General features: G+C 36.7%; 1 protein-coding gene across 21 annotated transcripts in view; it reads left to right on the top strand.

Moving 5' to 3' along the window:
- Window positions 1–18,942, top strand: part of SLC8A1 (solute carrier family 8 member A1) — a 352,695-nt gene extending 333,753 nt beyond the window's left edge. For all 21 annotated transcript variants that reach the window (XM_055243278.2, XM_063616881.1, XM_055243275.2 and 18 more), the window contains one exon: window positions 1,116–18,942. In XM_055243278.2, coding sequence (XP_055099253.1) covers window positions 1,116–1,492 — 377 coding nt within the window. In that variant the 3' untranslated portion in view covers window positions 1,493–18,942. The remainder of the gene's footprint in view (window positions 1–1,115) is intronic.
- The last annotated feature ends 688 nt before the right edge of the window (window positions 18,943–19,630 follow it).

The raw sequence follows: 19,630 nt of genomic DNA on the forward strand, positions 1-19,630 counted from the left end.
GCTTACCAACAGCACTCTGAAGTGAGCAGTACCAACCCCATTTAACAGATTAGGCAATTGAAGCCCAGAGAAGTTAAGTAATCTTCCGGAGTCACACAGTCAGCTGCGAAGGCAGGATTTGAAGTCCCCCAGCTCAAATGTGCTCTAAACCCCTGTGTTCTACCCATCAAGAAGTTTAAGTCACTGTTGTTCAACCTTCTGTAGTGAACCAAGATTTTCCTATCATCACAAAAAGATACAGTCAGGATTATGAGTAAATAAAGGGCTTTGAAAATGGTCATTGGTGCCCACAGCACAGTGAAAGGTAGAAAAGCACCATGAGAAAGCATTCACCTTGAAGACATGAGGCAAGAGCTGTAGCCCTAACATGTTTTCTTCCTAGTTGTGATATTGCATCCACTACTTGTCATCTCTAAGCCTCGTTCCCTCACCTCATAAAATTACCATCACAATCAATGCAGCAATATAGCTGAATCTGCTTTTTTATTCTTAAGGCTCTAAGCAAATGTCAGCTACGCTATTATTGTTCAATTGTTTTCAGTTCCACTATTGGCTTGCTCTTGAATCTTGAAAAAACCTCTCCCGACATCTTAACTTTCTCATCTATAAACTAGAGCTGCGGTTACAGCATCTTTTAGTAATACCCTCCAGCAGCTGTTCCCAAACTTTAGTGACCTAGAATCTTTTAGGATACTGTTAAAATAGATTCCTGGGCCGCTGTCATTATGACCAGCACAGCCGCATGGCACCTTTCAATACTCACTCTTTGAAAGGACCCCACTTGATTCTGATGTAGGTGAGCTGTGACTACTTTCTGAAAAAATGCCGCCCTGCAAGCTCAATATTACAAAGAACTGCAGTATCTGTGGATATAGAACTTGACCAAGATCACTTGCTCAGTCCGTAACACAGCCAGCACTGAACACTTAACTCCCAATATCTAGATCCTGTTCTTTCCACCCCATGAGTCTGACTCAAAGGAACATCAAAGCCATCTCTTGGTCACTGGGTTTATATTAAGGGTTGGGTCCTAGAGTACACAGCTGAAGCTTGCAGCACTCCAAAGACATCTCTACAAGATTGAGTGTCATTGACTTTATCTTCTTCCTCTGCAGACACATTTGCCAGCAAAGTGGCAGCCACCCAGGACCAGTATGCAGACGCCTCCATAGGTAACGTCACGGGCAGCAACGCGGTGAACGTCTTCCTGGGAATCGGTGTGGCCTGGTCCATCGCTGCCATCTACCACGCAGCCAACGGGGAACAGTTCAAAGTGTCCCCTGGCACACTAGCTTTCTCTGTCACTCTCTTCACCATTTTTGCTTTCATCAATGTGGGGGTGCTGCTGTATCGGCGGAGGCCAGAAATCGGAGGTGAGCTGGGTGGGCCCCGGACTGCCAAGCTCCTCACATCCTGCCTCTTTGTGCTCCTATGGCTCTTGTACATTTTCTTCTCCTCCCTGGAGGCCTACTGCCACATAAAAGGCTTCTAAAGGAACTATCAGATATAGTAAATTTATATATATATACATATATATACATAAAAATTATGTATAACGGACAGAGGAAACTGACGTTTGTCATGTTCACTTACCTGCTGATGGAATCCAGCTTCAAGAGCATACTCTGTACTAGGGCCGAAGTAAAAAACCATCACCTCCCATTCCCAGGGGCATCATCATGTTCAACAAGGCACGGAGGCAGGGCCATCTTTGCAGCTCAGTCTAGAAGGGCTGCACTCTCTCCAGGTTCATAAATCCTTAAGGCTTTGATTTGTTTTCTTGTTTTTGATTTTGTTTTCAATGGGGCTGGGGAGGTAGTTAATGTTTGGCTTTATTTTTGTTATTTTGTTTTGTTTTGTTGGGAGGGTCAGGGTGGTTGCTTTTCTTTGTGGAAAGTGAAACTATCCAAATGTAAATGGGTTTTGGTAAAAATTTAAATCATTACTATTCCCCCTCACCTCCCCCAATCACTTTAAAACTTATTTTGGATTAAGAAAAAATCTGGGCATGGAAGAAGAAAGAAGCATGTCTTCATTGTATTACCAAAGTTCATGCTTGTCTCCGGAATGTGAGCAGAGGTGAAGCTGCCTCCAAGAAGAAGCATAAGAGTGGAATGGAGCCAGGAAATCCAATGGTTCTAGATATAGTCTGATATTTAAACATGTGATACCTGGCAGTCTCGTTTAACAGGTAGAAGGAAAACGTGCCTAGATTCCCAGGAACACGCAAAATCCTTTCTTTCTTATCTCTTTAGCTCTGGACTATGATTAGCAAGGTCCTTCTTCCAGCATTCAGCCCAGCTAAGCCCCCAGGTGCCCCATCCCAACCCTGTTCCTCCTGTCCACCTGCCATCCCCTATGCAAACAGTAAGAATAACCCCATTCAAAAAGCACATCATCGTTTTCCATTTGCATTAACATGTGTCTCAGTCCCATGTTGCCATTGCTTGGGATTGTCTGTCCGTTTTATTTTCAAAGGCATCCATGGCTTGCACAATCCTGTTCCAGTCATGACTGAACATTTGCTCCTTCTTCATGTGCCTGTTCGGAAATGTTGTTGTGATACCTGTTACCCAGTGCATGGTGAAAAACAAATAAAACAAAACAAAGAGTATCTGTATATAGTAGAGTATAGTACATACTGTTCTCCCATTTGGCAATGTTGATTGGACATTGAAGACATAGTGAGTTTTCTTTTCACCTAAGTTGTTACTTTTGTGTTGTTATTGAGTTTGATTAATTACTAGGGATAAAAGGAGAAAATGGCTTATTGTTCATGGTTCTGCACATTCATTTCTAAGAAGCAATAACTGTCATGTGGGGAGAAGTTAAAGTTATTGAGAGGATAGCAGGCAAACTACAAAGATCTTCATGGAAAATTAGCCATGTGGAACACATCAGAGGCCTCTAAAAATCACCCATTAATTCAGGAAGGCCAACGAGAAAGGCCTTATAGAGACGTTGATATGTTGGATGTGCCTAGGCTTTCAGAGCCACCCTTTCCACCACACCCCTCCCTGCAAAGTATTTATTTCACATCTGCACTGTCTGGCACAGATGGTAGATAGTGCTGGTTTGTTCATTTTATTTTTTTACGTAAAAGGGTATTTTGAGCCCTGTTTCTTTCACTGTCCAGTCTAGTCCCCTTTGATTATATAAGTAGTTCCTGAGTAAGAAAGAAGCCAGGGTGACCAATGGGCCTTTAAAAGTGTGTCTCCTCTACTTATGCTGAAAGAGAAGGCAATTAAGTAAGACTAGTACCTCCCAGGAGGATTGGACTGGGATGTTTTAACCCTTTAAAAAGAATAGCTGTTTCTATGTTAAAATACCAAAGAACATGGATAAACCCAACATTCCAAAGTAATGAGTCCACTAATGAGAAAAAAAATAGAATGACATTGGTCACCTCTCGGAGACTTCTGTGTCTATGAGGAATCCCAGGCAGGAGACATCCCTAGCCCTCTGTATTGATTCAAAAATACTTAATAAATTAAAGCTGTTGAGACTTATTTTTTCTTCTGTCACTCAGTAACCATGATCCTTCATCATTTAATAAACATTTGGTGACTGAATGAGTAATTAAATGCTGGTACCCACTTAATGTGCCAGGTAGTATGATACTTTCTGGGGACTAAGCCATGAACAAAACAGTCTAGATCCCTGCCCTCAGAAGGGTTACAGTTTATGTGATTACTATTTTCATGAGTAAAAGTGAAGAAAGCCATATGGAAAGATTTTTATCTTGCAAGAAAAAAACAATTACGAAACTCTTTTAACATAAAAACACTGAAACTGTATCAAAGCAATTGTCCAAATTGTATATATACCCAAGATTTTCTTTAACTAAGAGAGCATAAAGCATATGTTTGGAAAACCACCCTCTTTATCTTTGACCAACTTGCAAATATATCTCTCCATTTTAAACCAAGAAGGGCAATCATGTTGGTGATCCAGATCACTGAGAAAGCCCAATGTATCCCATCTTTTATCTTTGTTGGCAATAGAACTTTTCTATGGCCCACACTTTACAATTCTTTGTCATTCTAACCCATCTTTCCCATCCTTTTTTTGTTTTGTTTTGAGAATTGCTAAATGGAAAGCTAGCCTAGAAGCACCAAGTAAATATATTCAAGGAATATAAATTGTTTAAACATTAGAAAAATTTTTGCACTCATTTTTTAGCTGTATTAGGAATGTCAATAATCCTGTAGCAAATTTTCACAGAGAACTTTAAGAAATTCTTGCATTGGTCAATTTCAATTTGAAAGCTTTTTGGTTTGTTTGCTTTTTAAATTTTCATGTTCTAGGAAACTATGATTCTGGTTGTTCAGGATTGTTATTATTATAGTTGTGTAAAATTATTTTATTTTGTGTGTATTGTGCACAGCTTGGGGGGGCGGGAAATGCACTAATTGTGCTCTTCCTTATAAATGGTACATATTACTGACACAGACAAATAAAGTTTCTAATTGTTTCTGATTTACTCACTAGTGATACAGCATATTCTGTATGAAATGTTTTCTCTTTTCTCATTGTCATCTACTTCATTTTTTGTTTTCATGTTTTGAAGAAATAAAAACCAAAATGGTATTATTGTGCAACTGGTATCATCATCGAAAGAAAAAAGCAGACACCAGGTATTCAAACTCTTGCAAAAGTCAACCCTTCAGTCATGCAATGTTCTCTTTTTAATGTCCCAAGAGAACACAGTGTCAGAATATTTGTCTGTCCTACAGTGCTGAGATATATGTTGGACATTCCTCCATTTCACTGATTTTTTTACATTGCTTAGTATGACTCTATCTACATCCTTTCCTGCATCCAGGATCATGAGCCCATAAACAGTTACATGTCAGACAACTTTTTAGCATGCAGAGTATTACATCAAATCAGTCGATCCCAAAAAATTCCAATCCCAAAATTGATGATAGTACAGTTTCTTCCCAAGGGGATGCTTAAGTAAATTGCTCTTTTAGTTTCATATGTTATATTCCTCTTGGCTTGCAGAACTTCTGCCTTGCATTAATAATTTCTGTCTATATGTTATTGACTTCATGTATCATATAGTCAAAAGAGTATAGAAGGAAGTGACATCAGAAATGGAATAAGCATTTGTGGGAAGAAAATGTGACCTCTAAGGTTTGTGTACTTATTTGAAGTTGACATATTAGTGGACTTAGTTCTTACTGTAATAGAATCTGTCCACGTGTACAAGTAAATGCTACTTTATTCATCTGATCATCTTTAAAATTTTCTTTAGTATTCCTCATTATATTCTTATATGGTCATATGTGGTATACTTTCATGTATGAATGAAGGCATTATTTAAATATTTTATTGTATCAAACTGTCAATATGTCTCTTGAGTACCAGCCTTTGGTTTAACACAAAATGAGCAGCCAACATTTATTTCTTTAAACAGCAAAAAGATTAATTCAGTGACCAGAGTTCCTTGACCATCTAACAACCTTTCAGAAAAATTCTGTGACCTGATAATTATCAACTTCTTACAAGCAAATTTTAATGGGTTCAGATTTTCTGATTCCATCCTTCAACCAGTGAGGGTTTTATAAAATTTTGCTTTTTGTAGTTCATAGCCTAATAGCAGTAATTTTTTGTTGCTTTTCAAACATAAAATTGTTACAAAATATTGTTTTAGAAACCCTGCAAAGATTCTGATGCATGCCTTTCCCCTGTGGCCTCACTATTAATGAAAGCTCACCACTCACATTGCATTTTCCACAGGGGTCTTGACTCATTGGTGATTCCACAGCAAAAGGTCCCTGATTCTAAACTGTTAAAATAAAGTGAGAATGACGTACATCTGCTAACTCTGTGGAAGCAATTAGAAAATTTTCTCTGGTAGATGATGATGCCCTCCATCCTCTAATAGTGGCAGAACTTTGCCTATTCAAGAGTATAAATCAGCCCCTTTAAGACTTCTTTTAATATTTTTGGGCTCAGGATATGGAGTCTCTCTGTTGATTCTGACTTTCTGACTATGATTTTGGGCAGTTGCATCCAGAGCAAGTTCTGAGTGTAGTTTCATAACTTCAGGAACGTTTGGCCATTTTATGATTGAAAACATGTAATATTGGATATCACCTGACCTACAACTGGCATTCAGCTTTTATCATTGTAATCACTTCACTTGGCCAAGGCAGTTGGTAAAACTGAGCAAAGTTAAATATAAATTCCAATCATTAAATTGGTGAGTGCATTATGCGGAAGACACAGAATCCTATTTCAGAAAAAGAAACATGCTATTATAAGTGGATTCCTTAGATTCAGATATACCTGTGGAGTTTTGCTGATAGAATGCAGTTCTGCTATTCCTTTTTACCATTATGTACTTGCCACTTCTAACCATCTTGTTGTCTTCCCATCATGCAGTACATTTCAAAATCTGGGCGGTCCTGATGGTATTACACCCACAAGGACAGCATGGGAAGGGTAAACAATTGAAATAGATATTTCATGCTGGGAGCTTAATTAGGCCATGATTAATCGTCTCTCAAAGCAGAGACTGTCTTATCTATAGAAGGAGCAATCACTGAGAGGTGGAACTCCCAAGGGAAATCTCTGCAGGTTTCCAGCCCACAAGAAATGGTAAGTATTTCACTTTCTTTGACGTTTTCCCTGCCTGTCAAGATGTCCACACGTACTCAGAGGTGGTCCACATTTTCATTTTTGTCAAAGGTTCTCTGATTTAATTTTGTAAGAAACATTTAAATCAGTTGTTATGCAAATTATTGTTCATTTTGTTTTATTTTTAGGAAAGAGCATTACTTTGTAACTTCAAAAAGCACTATGACTTAGTAGTTAAAATTATGACCCATATTTTTTCAGGAAGACTTGCTTGCCCAAAATTGTCTTGTCTATCTGTTATCAATGCAGTCATTCATAGCTGCTTCAGTGGTTCACATTTTTTAGAATCATGCTTCCCTAGCCTTTTTTCAAAGAGTTGGAGAGTTTTCCCCTTGGAAATAGGTAAAAAAAAAAAAAAAAAAAGTTTAATAGTTTGCACTTTAAACACAAAGCAAAGGGAGATACTTTTAAATGCCAAATCTTTCCTTTCCTTTCCCTAATTTCAGCCTTTGCAGTTCTTCGATGGCTACTCCCATTATATCCAACTACCCTTAGTGATTGATGCTCACTATTACCTCTCAGCAATAGGGAAAGGGCTTATGATATAAAGTGATTGCTCAAGACATGTTTTTCTGAAAGTGAACTTATCATAGGAGAAATCAAATATAATGACATTCCACCTAAATAACAGTCACTAGGACATAGTATGGAATCTTTATAAATGAGCGGGACAGATTATACCTACAGTTACACACTATAATAGTGTTGTTTATTTTATACCTCTTGAATCCTATTTATTATGCTTCAGTGCCCATCGACCTACCCTTTTATTCTATCAATATATGTAGGTGTGGATTGGGAATGAGAACCAACATTCACATCCCTGATGCTCATGAGAGTTTCTACAAAGGTGGAGTATGTAAACATAGAAAAACATAATATATAGCTTCCATGCCTCTAAGAAATATGAGTGGGTCAAATGCTTCTCTGTGGGTACTATTTTTCTGCTATGCAAATGGTAGAAAAGTTCACATTAATAGCCAAACAGACCGAGAGAGAAATTAGCTAACTTCACTGTTAATCTGTCTACTTTGACAGTTAATATATAGCCCAGCCCTCCTAATTTGTTGACTGCAAAGACAGATATACCTAGTGAAATCCAAAAATGTACGGGGGGGCAGGGGCGATAAATTTACTAGAATAATTATACAAACCTCCATACTAAGATTGCTTATTCACCGAGAAGAATCCTGCCCAGAGATTTTCAGAGACATTTCCTTACATTCCCAACCTTCTTTTAATTTACACAACTTTTTATTAGACCCCTTGAAGCCACATAGTAAAACAAGAGATGAATTATCTAAGGAGAACTTTTGGCCCTCCCTATAATGTGAAGATCAGATACTTGACTCTATTTCCCATTCTTTCCAAATGGAAAGAACAGTTCAATTAAGTAACCAACTATGTAACCACTTCTTGACATAATTCCACCTAAAAAACAAAGAGTGAACCAAATTGTACCAACATTAAACCTAACAGTGATATGATCCAGATGGCTAGTTTTGAGAAAAATAATATTTTCTGTAGATACCTTGCTCTCCCTTCCTGTACTCATCCTAATGCTCAAGTTTGAGAAATACTCCAAGGAAGAAGTCTTGAAAGATTGTACATTCAAATAATGCTCATGTAATTGAGTAATATGGCATTTGGGATGAGAATGTTCTGTGTTGTTGATAAGAGCATATTTAAAAATAAGAGAATTGGCACAAAAATGTGTTAACTAGGATTTTTATTACAAATTGCCCTAAGATATTTGAAAGTTATTATATTTAAGTGAAATAAATCCCAGTTTCCAGAAACAACAGTATAATTTAAATTTATATTCTCAGGTTTTATATGAAAATCAAAGTTGGGCATACATACTTTTTGGCTTTGGCAACCAAAGAAAAGCATGTTTTTGGCACACGTTTCCAAATTATTGAGTTATTTGTAGAATACATTGGACCTATACAGGTATCTCATTAAAATTAAGTTCAATAATTTCCCTTTCTTCCTTTAGCCATAAAGTTTCTAAATTTTACAACTTGACAGTTTAGCAATTTCATTTATGAAAGGCTGATTCCATTTTGATGTTGATTTTTACATTTCAGAATTTTTCATATGTAAATATTTGGTACATTAGATGGGATACTGAGCTTGAGTCTGGCCCAAATGAACCACAAGGCCCAGACTGATCTGTCAGTAGTTAGAAGGCTTCTGATACACTGGCTTTTTAATGCACAGCAAATCCTAGTGTTGTTTTCAATATTCTTTCTTTTGACTAAAAGTTTCCATTCCAACTGGTGAAAAATTTTTAAAAAAGATTTATAACGATAGTTAGAAAACTGTTTATATGAGGATCAGACATTGTTTCAGCACGAGTTCTTCTCTATCCCCTCTCTCGCTACAACATACAGCCCAGAGACACACACGTAAAAGTAGGTGATCTCTGTAAACTTCAGCTGCATTTTTGTATGTCTAGGATTGTCCTAGTATCACATATCTTTTGAGAAAGAGTTGGAGAGGCATGGAAGGAAGCATATTCCTGATTTCCCTTTTTAGCTAAAGATACAAATTCAGAGCTGTTTGAAAAGGGCTTAGAATAATATTAATTAAACATATTCTGTAATACAAAGAGAAGTACTTTTTTAAAATCAATTTATTTTTCTTTCTTTTTTAGCAAGCATTTCTGACAGAAAATCTTTAGGGCCAATTAGAGTTTCTTTCTGACTTTTAATTGCCCTCTGCCTTTTGGGAAAGTGTTGAAAAAAGCTCTTGAAAAAAATATGCTGGTCAAGGTCAAACCCTGGGGGATTAAAAACATGAGATTTTTATATTTTCCCTCCAAACATAGCACTGAGCGGGCAGGTTCCCATGCCTGTTGTTAATCGGCATTTTCTAAACGTGTTTTGGTGTGCTGGGAGCAGAAGAGTAGGAGGCCCACCCAGTCCCACCACACATACCGGGACATCTTTGACCACAGGGGTACTCTGCCGTTCATAGTTTAGCTTAGATGTTCTTAACTGAACTAACTTCCAATTTTCATATTCACTGATCATCTTGTCCCTAGCATTTTCCCTCCAAGATCCTGCTAACAGGCAAACTAGCCCTTTCTAACAGTTGGTACCTGAGATTTCTCAGAGCGCTTTTATCAGAGTAAGGAATGAGATTGCAGAAGGGGCAGTAATGTCAATACCAAGTTATTGGAAACTACTTAACCAGCCACTGCATTACATACTGGAGCCCGTCTAGGACACTTACCCTTGGAAATAGTGGAAAGACTTTGTTTTATTTCTATTTCATCAACAGAACTTTTGTAGCATTAAATCTAAGCAAACGATAACATCATATTATAATGGAAAGTTATTTTTAACTACAACTGTTATTGTTAAATTTAGAAGAAAATATTGTCTTTGAAGTTTCAGTCCAAAACTCTAAGGAGAGCAAGGCTTTTACTGCCATCGGTAATCCTGTGAGAGATTTGACACTCCAGATCTTATTTGAGATAGATAAGTCTATGATAAATATATGTATGAGCTTTAAAATATTCTTGATATTCTCAGGTTGTTCTCACAAATTCTGCATAGATTTAGTTTTTTTTTTTTAATGAGAACATTTCTTATCAAAAAGGATCGAAAATTTTTCCAATAACTGGTTGTTAAATGAGTCTAGCACCCAAAGAAGCTGTGAGCAGTTGGTTCTATCAGTGACTCTTCTAGGAGCTCTTTCCAGGTTGGTCTCGAACTCCTGACCTCAGGTGATCCACCTGTCCCGGCTTCCCAAAGTGCTGGGATTACAGGCATGAGCCACTTCGCCCGCCCTGGTTGTTCTGACTCAATCCCTAGACACATTCTTCAGAAACAACTGTACATGGTGAGAGAAAAGTCAAAAGGAGAAAAGTTTTCCTTCCTTAAAAATAGACTAAATTTGCTTATCACCTTTAAAATTTGGACGGAATGTTTAAACTTTAAACACAAAGCAAAGGGAGATGCTCTTAAATGTCAAATCTGAAGCAAAAGTTGCATTTTTGCAAAGCTATCCAGAAGATGTGTTAATTATTGAGACATGGGATTCATTAACACATCAGCGCCCAACCACTGCCTCTCCTGCCCCATTCACGTAGTATCGACAATCAAATAAGCAGCTGGGCAGGGGAAACCTATCACTGTTAATGTCATAATCACATCACCACTGAATTACCAGATGTGGTCAGGAACTAGGCAAAGTAGGTGGGACCAATCCCAGGACTGGGGCCATACCACAACCTCAGCTTAGCCCCTTGTCGGATACGGTTTATGAATTTAGAACAATGCCAGAAGTATTTTTTTTCTTTCAGCTGTGAACCAGCCTGTTTTGTTTGACAAGCCTTTCCAGATTCATGCAGCTCAATCACATGCTTGTTGCCAGTCTTAGAGTGAACCTATTATCTCAGACTTGTTGCCATAACCAATTTTTACAAAACCGAAAGTAGCCCAGTGAGGTGGATTGGACCTAGTGATGAGGTGTCTACACTTGCATCCTTTCCTTCCAAGAGAATACTCTGACACTGCAACTCTAGAAGTCATGTCATTAGTAAAATGAAAATAATAATTGCTTAATCACTGTTTAGAATTAGTTCATACTTCTTCAGAGCTCAAAGCCTCCACTACTCAACATCAGATCCATGGATAGTATTATTATACCTTTACCCAAAGACTGGATTTATTTTGTTAAAAAAAAAAAACAAAAAAAAAAAACAAAAAAAAAAAAAAACAGAATGGTCAGGGTCCCTTTAAAGCAACTGACAAAGTATTTGATAACATTTTAAAACAATGAAGAAGAAAGGATGATTCTGCAGAGGCTGCTGGGTTACAGAGGAGGGCAGAGCTTTTGTCAGACTCTCTTGATGTTTTGCTCTTCCTGGTAAGTTTTTATCTGTCATGGTTCCCAGTGGAATATTCCACATACACATTCTGTGGGAGGCTACTGACATGGCTCTAGACTCTGCCTTTTATTTTCTAATTCTCCTTGGAGAATTAGAACAGGCATTCCAGAGCTTGTAATATAGAGGGAAAAAAGAAAAAATGGCAGATGCCTCATTGATGGATCCAGAAGTTTTATACAAAAGCACACACCATTCTGATTGTCTCTATATTAACATTGTACTCACCAAACAGGTTTCTTAAGGTGACTGGAACAAGATAAATATCAACTGGATAATTACCTAAGGAAAAAGAATAAAAAAGAAATCAAAGCAAAAAATTGGTCAGTTTAGCAAATGTGTCTTCCAGGATCATAGGCTCATAAACTATACAGTCAAGAGAGTGAAACAATTTTAAAATCAAAAGTTAGAGCCTTTTATATTTCTTCGGATAGACAATTTCATAAATCAAGCATTTATTTTGTGCAAAGTATTATATTAGGTACCCTAAGATGGTATATAAAGAATTCAAAACAGAGTAATTTAAGAAAATTAACACTGGTCCTTGATTTAGTCAGGAAGAGTCCAATTATGGCATTCCAATTAAATTAACCTTCCATTTTGGTCTACAGACATTTTATCAATTTGAAATTGCTTAATGGGGCCATTTTGAAACCTATCAAGAAACTTTCCTGTAATAGAAATATTAATTTTCTTAATTTCACATTCTGTCTTCCACTAATAAGATAAACGGATTCAGACCCAACACACACATCCAGAGATTACCATGAGCCAAGACCTGTGTAAGTTTGATATACGGTATTTTATTCAACATTTCAAGTTTGGAAAATCTTATGACAAAGATAATTTGCCTCACCATTGCTGAATTCTTTTACTAGGTGTTGATGCTAATTCATCACTGGATTTTCTTAACTCTGCCTGTTGCTCTTTTGGACTTTGAGGCATGTGGTCCTATTTCAGTGAGTTACAACTCCAGCCCTCATCTTTTAACAGCAAACTAGAGAAGATCTCACTCTTCATCTCTGAGGACACAGTGTTCTCTTCATTTTAACATCAAAAAGTCACCAGAGAGAAGACCCAAAGGCTTTTCTCTTTGGAAAAGCAATCTTTAATTGTTTCAGAGGGTGATGAATCTTCGGCTCTCTAGACTTGATTTTCCTCATCATTAAATGGGAGGACTTTACCTTTGGCTTGATTTTCCAGAACACATCAAGCCCTGTATGATCAGTGTTTCCCTGTTATCATCCACTTATGTGTATGGGTTGAAGGTACTTTAAGTTGTGAACCAGCTGCTGCCCATATTGGGTCACCAATGCACTTGTCAAGCCCATGTAACCACATGAAGTCTGACAGAAATATAAACATTTATTTTGAAATAATTCCATGTGCATGGTTGGAAAAACAGTCTCCCTTCCCTGAAAGGAATGAGTAATTTCTCCCTTTTCAAGAAGTGTACAGTAGAAAATGTAATGAGATTGGAATGGATTCCAAATCAGTGACCTTTTTAAGGCTGAAACCACTATTTTAAATGAAACTTTAAGTTCATACAGTTTCTTATAGTAATTCTACTTTTATTTTTTAGTCATTGTGCTTAATCTTTTAGGAAAAAAACTAACCAGTTATTTTTTACTAAAGTATGTGAATTACAAACAGGATGTGCAACGACCAGGCAGAGAGATATTTAAAGGTATAACTATTCTAAAGGAAGATGAGAAAAAATTCATCTGCTACAGATTCAACTGTCTTTTAAATGCCTCCCTTGTCATGGAGTAAATGACTACTCAAAAGGATTTCACAAAAGACTTAAATCTCACCCTTAGCAATCAACCAGTCGGCCACAGCTCAAATGCCTCATTAGCAAAATGAAATTACACAACAGCCAAAACATAGCAAGAGAATGTAGACATTTCCATGGGGGGAAGAAAAGAAGAAAGAAAAAGCAACCATAGTGAACTCTGCTTGCATAAACAAAGAATGTTTTAGTGGGATAAATGTAAGCTTTCTCTTGAAGGAATCCCAGTTAGAATGTCATTGGAAACGGCAAAACTATTTCAGCTTCATAGCAGTAATATATTCCAACTTTATTACCACTGAGGCAGAAAGCTAAATTTGTCAGGGGGAAAGGTAAGCAAAAATTACTGACATTGCAACAGATAAAATGATCTTGTGAGACTCAATATTGAGAAAGAAAATTAAAATAGCTAATATTTCTGTTATAATTCCAGTGATTACTAAGACTTCTGCCAAGGGATAAAATTATTTTCCTTCTCTCATTATAAATTTCTATATAGAGCTATTTTAATGCAGTAAGGATTGTATTTTCATATTTTAATAAATCCCTCACGTTGAATTTGCCCCCCATTTCAGATTTGATTAGGAAATACTAAATTGAGAAGGCAGGCTTTTCCATCGTTTTAAAAACAAGTATGCACCATAAGCATTTTCAGCTGATGTCTGCCTTAAGCAATCTTGGTAGAGCTGTCAATCAGTGGCAGGTGCTTGTTTAAGGAAGAGAACCTGTGAATAGATTTAGCCTTTCTTCCTCACAGGCAGCTGCTCATTCACACACGATCATCTCTTCTTCCTCAACTTCTTGCACCAATCCCACCTCTTGGATTGATCCACATCCACCTAGCAGTTGAACAAACTGCAGATTCTAATTACATGTCCCGACAGCTTGCTCAACTTAATTTTTCACCAACTGAATTTCATGCATTGCCCCCGATGTTCCTTCCCTCTGTTCACTCTTTTATATAAGTCCTTGCATTTGACATACTTTAAAATGGGTTTGACTAGGGAAAAAAAAAAAAACCAAGTCAGCAAACCCTTGTGTTCATTCAAGAAATTGTGAACAAATTTAGCTGTTATGGTAATAATCCTGAGGTGAGGGAGAAAATATCACCTATGTGACAAGAGATCATTTTAACGCTATTACTAAAATAGTATTCTATGAATAGAGGCCATAGAATTTTCTACAAATAGACTTCTAGGGACTTACATTTTGAATCATATCTTACTTATAGGTTTGCTCTATATACTGATAAACTTCTGAACCTAAAGATTCTCTATAATTAAACTAGCACAAATAAAATCTGTCCCTTACCCACATTATAAGAATGTCTGGTGGGGGAAATCCAGTATTGACCTTCACATTCCACATGGAAAAGCTTTGTCCCCAGAGTGCAATTAGGGTGATTAAAAATAAGCGGCTTTGGTGAGTCTCAAGTTTGGTCCCCAAACAAGCAGCATCAGCAACTGGAAATTTGTTAGACATGCAAATTATCCAGTCCCACCTAAGAGCTCAGCCCAGATCTATGAATCAAAAATTTTGGAGTGACCCTGGCAATATGTGCTTTAATAAGCCCTTAGGATGATTCTGATGCATGCTCAAATTTGAGAATCATTGATCTATGACACAGCATTCTGAGTGGCCAAGAATAAACAATGTCACCCACTGTTTAATTATGCTTTCCCTCAAGAAAAGGTTTAAATGCTTAAAAGGTAGGTTCTTTATAGAGACAATGCGTTCAGATATATGGGAGATATGTCCACCATTCAGACTTACAATATAATTTTAAGGGACATTAATCCTTATGTCTTTTTCTGACATAACTGAGCTTGAGGCAGGCTTTCCAATCAGAGAGATTTCTAATCAGCTTTTCTAGTTCTTTTAAAACCCCACAGCTGATCTACTTTGCCTGACTTCCCCAGGGCCTAGAAAATGACCCTGGACACCTTTCTCTAATTGATTAGCTCTGGCTGATTTGCCTGAATGCTAAACCACTGTGTAACAGTACTAAGTTATACTTAATGACACAGTCTACTATTTTCAAGAGTGCTGTGTATGACTGGCTGAGATAAAAGGATTGCTGTCTATGAGTGAGTTTTAGTTTTAGAATTCATTTTCAAAGATGCACAAGGCTCAAGAAGCTTGAAAACCACAGATAATGTATACAGTAGCCGGAGTCTCCTGGAGGCTCCTTTCTAGGGTCTCTCATTTGAATTGGTGCAGAACTGAAGGAACTGAAGTAGAGAGTCAGAAAGTAACTTTGCTTATAAAAATGGCTTAGGAAAAGGAACTTAAGATTGTGGGTTATATGTGTGTATGTGTGCACACGCATGTATGTCTCCTTAATTCTAACCTGAAAATGCCACATTTGTGGATACTTAAAATACTCATGCATTTTGATACAGAAAAACAATTCAAAGCATGTAAAAGGAGGCTGGAAATGTAAGCTTAACAGTGACATTCTGGAGAAAAATGTTGTAACTGTCACTCCAGGCCTCCCTTAGGAGAAATCAAAGTTGTCAGATATTTTGGAATGGTTGCTCTTTTTCAGGAATTAGAATAACTGAAGTATGATACTGTGTTCTGTGTGCTTTAAAATCTGTGACCCTCCCCTGTTGCTGGTCATAGCTTCAGCATTTGAGTGTCCATTGTTGCTGAGGGCATTTTCTCATTGGCTCTTTTCCCCATTGTCCCATTCCTCTCACTCACACCTGATTACCAAATCGCTCCAACGAAATCACAATCACTCCTTCCTGTGTTTCCACCATTGTGTACATCTTCATTTGCACACCCTATTTTTTAATCAAAGTTAAAGCCTCACCAACATGGTACTTCTTAGAACAATCACCCACTTCTGGCCACTTTGTGATGGGAAATACATCTTTGCAGGGGAAGGAGCTGGATCAGACTGACAGGGTTTCACTCAGACTATTTCAAACAGTGCGAAGCCTTGACCTCATTCCCGACTTTTGCTGTCCATAGTGGTTGGTTTCTTGTTTTCTCTTTCTTTTTTTTAAACAGAAACTCTTAAGCTCAAGGCTAAATTATAGTGGGGACTTGCCTTTGTCTGCAGTCCATGGTTTCTGTATTGGCTCAAGTCTTGAAATCTTGAAACAAGCCTAAATTAAAATTTTCTCTTAGCTTAAGAAAAAAAGTTACATATTGTCAAGACCCTTATGTGTGTGGTGCATTAAAAAGATCTTGATATTAGAAGGTAACAGCAAATTGTTTCTTATCCCACAACAGCTTTGCCTTTCAGTGTCATTTGTGGTGGTTTTCGTAGGTCAGTGGTACAATTCAACACTCTTTCCAATAAGCCATAATAATAATTGTTGGCACAACTGTTATTACAACAGGACTTGCCTGGGTTCCATCTATTAATTTTTATAGACAGTAGGAAGCTCACACTGAGGAGACATTTGTAGCTTCCTGGACAAGGGCAAAAGAAGGAACTAGCATATTGTACATACTGTGTACGTGCACAGAACACTGGTCTGTGCCTCTGGGGTGTTCTCAGAGGGGCAGGCCAGAAGGCAGGATTCAGGTAGGAAATGAATCTAGGACTTCTCTTGCCTTTGATGGTTACTGATGGCAATTGTGTTTCCCACTGAATAACTTAGTGGACAATTTTGATAGTAAACTGAACTCATACCGAGCAAGTAGAACAGTCAATCCATAAAGAAAAGGGTGGCATATCATAATGCCAGAAACCTTCTCTTCCTAAGAGGTGATCATGAATTTCCTACACAGGGCAAAAAAGGGAAGAATAGCCTATTCATATTCTGTATTCACAGTTTGAAGGACCCATCACAAATGACCTTCAAAGACTGACAGGGGGCGGGTAGAAGGGAGGCAAAAATGCAGAGAAAAAGATGTTACCTTGAAAAATGAAGTAAGAAATCCTAATATTCCCGTAGTTGATCCTAAAGTTTGTTCCCATGTCTACAGTTATTTTTAAATAACTTCACTACACTTTGAAATTCCTTAGTGGTGGTTTATCAGTAATACTTAAACTTTTCCGTTTCTATTCTTTGCTGCCAATGAATGTAATCTCCACGACTTGCCATTTGAGTGCACGCACAGACACACACACATAATGGTATATGCATCATATATTACTCATTTTGTGGGAAACACAATGTATTATAATCAAAAAGATTTCAGAACATTCTTTCAGTGTGTTTCAGTGACAAAATTTTATGGGGGAATGGAGGTACACATACCCTCTTTGCTGACCATATTGTTGAAATTATGATCTTAAGCAACACTGTTAGAAATGCTTGCATAAAATATCTTCTCTAGTATTAATAAATTGATTCGCTTTGAATTTAAGTTTCAAAAAAATGCACTAAACAAATATTTTTATATCTGTGGTATTTTCCTATTAACTACTCTTAGTGAACACGTGACCATATACCTGATATCATTAAAAAGGAACATGGCCTAAACGAAACGTTAAAAGTGGAGGTATTTATAAAGTCTTCTGCCAAAGACCATTGTTTAATGATCTGTAAAATGTAGATTATCTTCTTTTATTATGAATGTGATTGTAAGAAACACCCTAACATTCTCTATCTTTTGAAAATGAATATTTTGTATTTCTAAGGACCAAGGAAAATATTTTTTAAGCCAATGTAGTACACAGAAGCCTTGTAAATGAGAGGTACAATGACTTGGATCAACTGCATAATGCTAGATTAGAATTCCAACATTTGATGATAAATTTGTCAATCTTTCCTATAATTCTTATACTGCACTAAATTACATTTTGGAAATTTCAGCTAATCTTTTCAAGTTAAAGGCACCAACATTAATGACAGATCTTGTCTAATATGAAAAGCATCAAAACATTCCCTTTCAAGAACTCTGAATAGATGAAAATTGCCATATAATTTTCCCACCTACCTAACCATTCCATGTAAGTTAACTCAGCGGTCTAACAATGTTGTACAGAAGGTTGACAGACATGTGCACCAAGAATATTTAAGTTGTGCAGTTAGCAAGAACTAGCCATTTCAAAATATACTCAAATGTTTTGTAAATAAAAATTTTGACTCCTATAGTTTTGTTCAAACTGCTGTCTTTCAAAATAATTAGATTTTATTTGAATTTTAAAAGTAATCTGTTGTAAATCAGATGTTACTTTGTTGACTCTGTGATTCAATGTACACTCAGCCATATTCCTGTGGGGAAATATCAATCTTACCGACTTTCATGGCATGAGCCAGAGATTCATAGTTTCCTTTAGGACTATAAGTATGAAGACAAAACACACCAAAATGAAATGCTAGTGAAGAAATTAGAAACCTATTGTATAAAATGTATTTTTAAAATCTTAAGATATATGTGATTTACACTGCCTGTTAATCTAGTCTCTTTGTGATTAACAAAAAACACATAATATTTGTTAAGACTCTGAAACACCAAATATTTGTGATGTTTGTATAGCACCATTGTTATATGTGATTTCAAAGGGTAAGCATCTCCGTTGTAATCACGTGAGCCCACAGAAGAATAAATTCCTGCTGTTATGTACAACCAACTCTCAGAATTCAAACTTCCTGCAGCTGCCGTATCACCAATAAATGAGAATTGTGAAAAACAATTTTTAAAGAATTGAGTTTATGATCACTGTGCATTTTGTTAATGATTGCTTTCAGAGTTTTATTTTTACCAGAAATGCTCTCAAGCCAGTAAATACAACTGCTGATTTCAACCATACAATCATTTCAATGGTTTCTATATTCTTGATCTAACTACCCAAAACTGGAAGCTTGTTGCAAGGTGTGTCCTAACAAACATACAATAAATGACTCTTCCTGCATGCTGCCTGAGATATGTTGTAATTCGAAATGTCTTATCAAAAAATTATATATGTTATAACCCAAAGTTGAACTGGCAATATTTTTCATGTGTATAATTGATGGTATGTTAATATCAAAAGCAGAAGCATTGTTTGTCATACATATATGTTATATGTGATGTTTAATCTTGTTAAACTGTAATCTGTGAAGTTTTCATTGCCTGAACCAGTCAATTCTGTATAAATCATTATCTTCATTGTTTTCCTAATCTTACCGTATTTCCTAACACTGAAATATAAATGTTTGTCAATTAGCCATTCATATTGTATTGATCTTTATAAACTTTAGTGTGACTCCATTAAACTAACCTAAACAAAGGAAAATCAAAGCTTTCCCTGTCATAGGCTCAGGGACATTTTACTTACAGCCAAAATCATTTATTCATTGAATCAACAAGTATTTATCGAGTATCTACTGTGAATCAGGCTC

Source organism: Symphalangus syndactylus, chromosome 14, assembly GCF_028878055.3.
Source record: "Symphalangus syndactylus isolate Jambi chromosome 14, NHGRI_mSymSyn1-v2.1_pri, whole genome shotgun sequence".
In the NCBI taxonomy this organism is placed as follows: Eukaryota; Metazoa; Chordata; class Mammalia; order Primates; family Hylobatidae; genus Symphalangus; species Symphalangus syndactylus.